Below are 6,905 nucleotides of genomic sequence, written 5' to 3' on the forward strand. Positions count from 1 at the left end.
TCTGGATTGGTGTCAGGAAGTTCTGGATTGGTGTCAGGAAGTTTTGAATTGGTGTCAGGAAGTTTTGGATTGGTGTCAGTAAGTTTTGGATTGGCGTCAGGAAGTTTTAGATTGGTGTCAGGAAGTTTTGGATTGGTGTCGGGAAGTTCTGGATTGGCGTCAGAAAGTTTTGGATTGGTGTCAGGAAGTTTTGGATTGGTGTCAGGAAGTTTTGGATTGGCGTCTGGAAGTTCTGGATTGGCGTCAGGAAGTTCTAGATTGGCGTCAGGAAGTTCTTGATTGGCGTCAGGAAGTTCTGGATTGGCGTCAGGAATAATTTGTCCCTATGATGACTGTAAGCTGGACATTTCATTACAAAATGTTGCTCATCCTCAATTATATGTTGGCTACACATATCACATGTTCTTTTATCCAGTGGCACATTATTATGTCTGCCTTTTTAAGATCATGGTTGCTTGTCCTGAATTTTGCAATTAACCTACTAAGACCATGGTATTGCATATTAATTAGGTAATTTTCAATTTTTAAATCTTGTTTAAAAAGTCTGTATGTTCTTAGTTTGTTTTTAGCCAAGGTTTGTTTTCTATTATCATTATGCATGGTTCTCAAATGATTTTTTTTTATTTTTTTTATGAATAAAGTCTAAATTTTTCTTATTTATTATTTCACTTGAGTTTACAATAGTGACAACATCAATATATTGGCGGCAGGAAGTTCTGGATTGGTGTCAGGAAGTTCTGGATTGGCGTCAGGAAGTTCTGGATTGGTGTCAGGAAGTTCTGGATTGGTGTTAGGAAGTTCTGGATTGGTGTTAGGAAGTTCAGGATTGGCGTCAGGAAGTTCTGACTTGGTGTTAGGAAGTTCTGGATTGGTGTCAGGAAGTTCTGGATTGGTGTCAGGAAGTTCTGGATTGGTGTTAGGAAGTTCTGGGTTGGCATCAGGAAATAATTTCTCGATATGGATTATCTTTCCTTTTTTAATTACATATTTTACTTACATTGGAAGCCAAGTGGCAACTTGTGGAGGGACTGTGATGTAAACACAGTGTGGAGGACTGTGATGTAAACACAGTGTGGATGGACTGTGATGTAGACAGTGTGTATGGACTGTGATGTAAATATAGTGTGGAGGGACTGTGGTGTAAACACCGTGTGAAGGGACGTCATGTAAACACAGTGGGGAGGGAACGTGATGTGAACACAGTGTGGAGGGACTGTGATGTAAACACAGTGTGGATGGACTGTGATGTAAACACAGTGTAGATGGACTGTGATGTAAACACAGTGTGGTAGGACTGTGATGTAAACACAGTGTGGAGGGACTGTGATGTAAACACAGTGTGGATTGACTGTGATTTAAACACTGTGGAGGGACAGTGATGTAAACACAGTGTGGATGGACTGTAATGTAAACACATTCTGGAGGGACTGTGATGTAAACACAGTGTGGATGGACTGTGATGTAAACACAGTGTGAAGGAACTGTGATGTAAACATAGTGTGGAGGGACTGTGATGTAAACACCGTGTGAAGGGACTGTCATGTAAACACAGTGGGGAGGGAACGTGATGTGAACACAGTGTGGAGGGACTGTGATGTAAACACAGTGTGGAGGGACTGTGATGTAAACACAGTGTAGATGGACTGTGATGTAAACACAGTGTGGAGGGACTGTGATATAAACACTGTGGATGGACTGATGTAAACACAGTGTGGATGGACTGTGATGTAGACACAGTGTGGAGGGACTGTGGTGTAAACACAGTGTGGAAGGGCTGTGATGTAAACACAGTGTGAAGGGACTGTGATGTAAACACAGTGTGGAAGGACTGTGATGTAAACACAGTGTGGAGGGACTGTGATGTAAACAGTGTGGAGGGACTGTGATGTAAACACAGCGTGGAGGGACTGATGTAAACACAGTGTGGAGGGACTGTGATGTAAATACAGTGTGGAGGGGCTGATGTAAACACAGTGTGGAGGGACTGTGATGTAAACACAGTGTGGAGGGACTGCGATGTAAACACAGTGTGGAGGGACTGCGATGTAAACACTGTGGATGGACTGTGATGTAAACACAGTGTGGAAGGACTGTGATGTAAACACAGTGTGGAGGTACTGTGATGTAAACACAGTGTAGAGGGACTGTGATGTAAACACAGTGTGGAGGTACTGTGATGTGAACACAGTGTGGAGGTACTGTGATGTGAACACAGTGTGGATGGACTGTGATGTAAACACAGTGTAGAGGGACTGTGATGTAAACACAGTGTGGAGGTACTGTGATGTAAACACAGTGTGGAGGGACTGTGATGTAAACACAGTGTGGAGCTACTGTGATGTGAACACAGTGTGGATGGACTAATAATAATAATAATAATAATAACTTTATTGCCTCCGTGTAAAAAGATTTACATAGGATAAGTACAGCAAAAAAGAGTTTTAAAATAATAACGAGATATATGTAAGAATTGTACAAAAAACAAAACAAAAAAACTTAACTAGTATTTAAATGTTAAATCAAACTTTTGGTTGTGTAAATATAATTGGCAAGTTCTATAATTATGCCAGGATCTTTGATTGAGAGTATATATGTGAACTGTGCATTTTTAGATGTATTCTGTTTTAAATTTAGCATATGTTCTCAGTTTGCTATTTTCTTTGAAAATCATTTCTTTCCAGAAACTGGTATATTTATTGAGAAATATTGCTCTGGAACAGCATTAATTAAAACAAAATGGCCAACAGTTGGCCATTTTGAATATCTATAACATGATGTAAAACAAATATATAAATTTGAACATAGTCAGTCAAAACATATCAGAGATATGGCTCTAGAAGTGCATTCATTAAAACATAATGGTTGCCAGTCGGCCATTTTAAATTGGATCTGAAAATAAAATGATGTGCATCAAGGTCATAATGTTCAACAGATGTACCAAGTTTAAACAAAATGCATCCATAAATGCATGATTTTGATGATTTTTTAGCACAAAAATGGCCGCCATTTGGCCATCTTTAATCAAACTGATATGCATCAATGTAGATTATTATGTATGATGTATGTGTGAAGTTTGAGATTGTGATTGGTCCAGGCATGTCTGAGATACAGGTCTGCACGCATGGATGCACAAAGGTCAAAACATAGGTCCCTGTTTTCAGACTGTGAAAAAAAAACTAGTTTGCATAGTTATCTCCTTCAAAATTTACAATGTTCTATTAATGAGTGGAAAAATCGAATTGAAAGTTATGATTTTGAAAAAAGGCGTTAAGATAAACTGTATCTCTTCTACACACTTATTCTTTGTCAACTAATTATCAGTCCTTCATATCGGGAGAGTTGTCACTTTCTTCATTTTTGAAAAATAGGTACACATGAGTTAGTAATGAAACTTAAAATGTAAAAAAAAAAACTTTGTAAATATGAAATACAAAAGTAAATGGGGTTAGTAATGAACGACAACAATTCAATTAAATGAATTTCTCCGTCACATTCATGGAGAGTTTTCAGGTTGGTGGAATGAGTCATTGTTCTTCTTGGTAGATGACAATTTGTCCATTCTTGTCATGATCCTCAACGATGACAATAACCTTGTAAGGATGTCGTCTTGTGACACACACAGCAACAGGATGGAATAGCTTGTCACGAGATCTATCAACTCGACAAAGGTATCTTCCCGTTGGTGAGAACATCTTGACACATCCTTTGCTGCATACAAACACATTATCGTCCATGTCCGTAGACACACCGAGTGGATTCGTAAGCTGCTTTTCTGACCCAAATGTAAACTCCAAGCATTTCTTCCTACTGTTGAACACTTTCACAATCCCATGACTGCTGTCTGTGATCAGTATCTGTTCTTTGTTGTTTACAGCAATGAACCTGCCGATACCATCGCATTTCAAGTGTTGACTGTCTTTTCTTGCTCCTAGTTCCCAGTAACAGATGCTGGTCTGGTTCATACATTCAGACGATGATGGTGTTACCCATTCGACATCATTAGTACAGATTGATTCTTCCTTCGTGATTGATCTTGCAACCACGTACATTTTGGTTTGTTCCAGGTTGGTGGTGACACCTAGAACCTGACTGCTATCATCTATGCCTTCACTGCAGTACTTAACACCAGAGTCACTATATCGAGTCAAAGAATGCCCATCTGTAATGTAAATAGTACCTTCCAGAGAAGACAAAGTTTTAGTTGTTGCAACATCACATGGGTTCTGAAAATATATCTGTGACTCAAATCCACCATTTATCGAGTATTTTAGCACCTGATCGTTCCCCATTGCAGCAACCAAGAACATTTCATCACCCATCAACGTAACCCCTCTTGGTTGTCTCAGTCGCTTACGGTCATAGATTGGCCCATATGAATCGATCGTTTTAACTTTGTTGAACTTCCTATGCCTACCAATGGTTGCAGGTAATGCATTGACGCCTGTCAAACTGGTTACTTCTGATCCAATGAAAGCCAAGCTACCTATGCATGACGTCAAACAAGATTCACTGATACCGTCACCACTCTGGAAAGTGATTGGTTGAATGGTGGGTGGCGTTATTTTTGTGTTTGTAGCGATTATCTCTCGCAATTGGCCGCCATGTTGTTTCTCTAAAAAGAAGACCCAAGAATCCGTAGAGCTCCAAAGCATTTCTTCCCCAAGGGATGTGATCTTTTCACCTTGTTGAATAGTTTCATCTAATTGAGAAATATTATTCTCAATGTTCCCCATCACTCCTTCATAATGACTATGGACCTGCTCTAATAAAGCATGTTCACAGCACTTAATTGTATTAATAATTTCTGAAGTTTTTGTAGAGATTTCTTTATAGAGTTGCGTTCGCTCAATTGACAACTTATCATGTTTATGATTGAGACTTTCGCGTATTTTCTTCATTTCTGGGACCTTTTTGTTAACTTGTTCCAGTAATTTTACAACTTTTGCTCGTTTCTTCTCAGCAGCCGTTGCCAAGGCAACATGCTTGTGGTCATCTCCTTGGTGGAATGTCCGAATGCATTGAAGACACACTGGCACATCACAGCTCTGACAGAACAACTCTACTTGGTGTCCCTCGTGTAGCGAACAATTTCTAGGTTGAAGCAAATTCGAGGGCGTAGAACGAAACTCGTCAATTGAGAGCATTTTGTGATGTTTTGTGACAGTGATGTTTTGGTGTTTTTCACTACAGTCACTGCATTGTAACTGGTCACACACAGTGCAGTAGGACTCGGCAGATGACTCCTTACAAACACTGCAGACTTCACCAATTACTGCTTTAGACTTTTTCTGTACTTTCACAAATTCTTTCAAAGAATTTATAATATAACTATCTGGAAGTGCGTTGACCCCTCCACGGGGAATCAGGGATGTGCTGTCAATTCGACATAGTGGACATTTTAAGCGGCCATAGTTTCTAGATATGATACTCGTCAAACAACCAACACAGATGGTGTGGCCACATCTTGGTAATGTTTTAGGGGTGTCAAACTGGTCCATACAGACAGGACATTGTAGAAACTGATCGTCGATTTCCTGGCTTATTTTAGCTGTCGCCATGTTATTGAGTTATTACTGAAAAAAATACAATTATATATGCATAAAGTAAGTAACCAAAACATCAAATTCGTTTTATTTTACATAATTGGCTGCATCACTATTACCCAATGCCTATCATCTGCTCTATCATAATTCACTGATTATTAGTTCATCCACTAATCTATTTAAAGGGCGGCGGTTGTTGTACCACGTCCTGTTCGATATGGGTTTCATAGCGATGTACACGTCTAAAATACATTGTTCGAATACGTGCTGCACGATGACCACCGCCATTTAAATAGACTGTCAGTTCACAAATGAGACCCGAGTACGACATAATTACAATATGGACCCCTCATTTATATTGCATGACCTTTCAACCTAATACAATGAACACAAACATGCCATGACATTAATGCCATAGAATTAAAGGGCGGTAGTCGTTGCGCCACGCATGAGTGAGATATATGGGTCTCATATAAACAAAGATGGTGACTTTGATTGTTGCGCAGATCAACGAGTGCAAACTGAGACGTTACCAAGCTTTAATTAGGTATTTCAGGTGATTGGAAGACATCGAAGGAGTCAACGGCGGTAATTAGTGTAAGTCGTCATGCCCAGATTAAACCTCATACTTGCGCTTACCATTAGAAGAGCGCATTGGATTGTGGGAAAATCAATATTATCAACACAAATGTTGCACATGTGCAGCGTGACGACCACCACCCTTTAATATCAGAGGCACATAATAGCTAACAAGGTCGCGTGAGTTGTGCCCTCTGCAGTGCTCCAAGTTTGTGGGGTCTCATGCCTTCTGGTCGGCGAGGGCGCCTCACCCTCCTACATGTCAGTCTAAAGTACTGTGTGAGTTTACAGTTCAAAGTATCACATCACGGAACACATTCAACAAACTATTCATCGCATAGCTACAAGAATTAAGCAAGCATTTTGTGGGGGGCTGAGCTGTAACACACATGCAGTTAAAAGCAGTCGTCAGCTTACTAACATGCATTCGGTAGTCTTTAAACAACAACAACGGAAGTGTGTGCCTTACCTTTGCCACGATTTTAACAGCCGTCAACTTTTGCCGGATACCAAATCCTAAAGGTATGTGGACACGGATACATTTCCGTGTATGACGTATTCCGTGACCCAAGAACCTCAAACAGCGCCACAAGTGTTCATTCGAAAACGACTACTGGGACGTGTTTGTTACAACATCTGTTCAGCTTGTAAAAAACTCCTCTCAAAATAATTATTGTACGAATTTTCTCAAACAAAATGAATTCCACGTTCTCAACAAGCTTCTTCATCACACAGAGACAATTTTACACGAACACATGTGAAAAATAAAATTTCTCAAAATAT

The 6,905-nt window shown here is 39.8% G+C and overlaps 1 protein-coding gene across 1 annotated transcript; it reads right to left on the reverse strand.

The window, feature by feature from the left end:
- Positions 1-2,367: 2,367 nt before the first annotated feature.
- On the reverse strand, positions 2,368-6,639 carry LOC102805657 (uncharacterized). Its single transcript, XM_006818948.2, has 2 exons — positions 6,592-6,639; positions 2,368-5,573 (listed from the first exon to the last, which is right to left on the reverse strand). Exon 2 carries the CDS (start codon positions 5,556-5,558, stop codon positions 3,525-3,527), a length of 2,034 nt encoding a protein of 677 aa, XP_006819011.1. The 5' UTR covers positions 5,559-5,573; positions 6,592-6,639; the 3' UTR covers positions 2,368-3,524.
- Between the last annotated feature and the right edge of the window lie 266 nt (positions 6,640-6,905).

The sequence above is a fragment of the Saccoglossus kowalevskii genome, chromosome 5 (genome assembly GCF_978046115.1).
Source record: "Saccoglossus kowalevskii chromosome 5, keSacKowa6.1, whole genome shotgun sequence".
Classification (NCBI taxonomy): Eukaryota; Metazoa; Hemichordata; class Enteropneusta; family Harrimaniidae; genus Saccoglossus; species Saccoglossus kowalevskii.

Bases quoted from the DNA above. Each gene is read 5' to 3' on its own strand.
- LOC102805657 (XM_006818948.2), bottom strand. From the start codon at position 5,558: ATGGCGACAGCTAAAATAAGCCAGGAAATCGACGATCAGTTTCTACAA.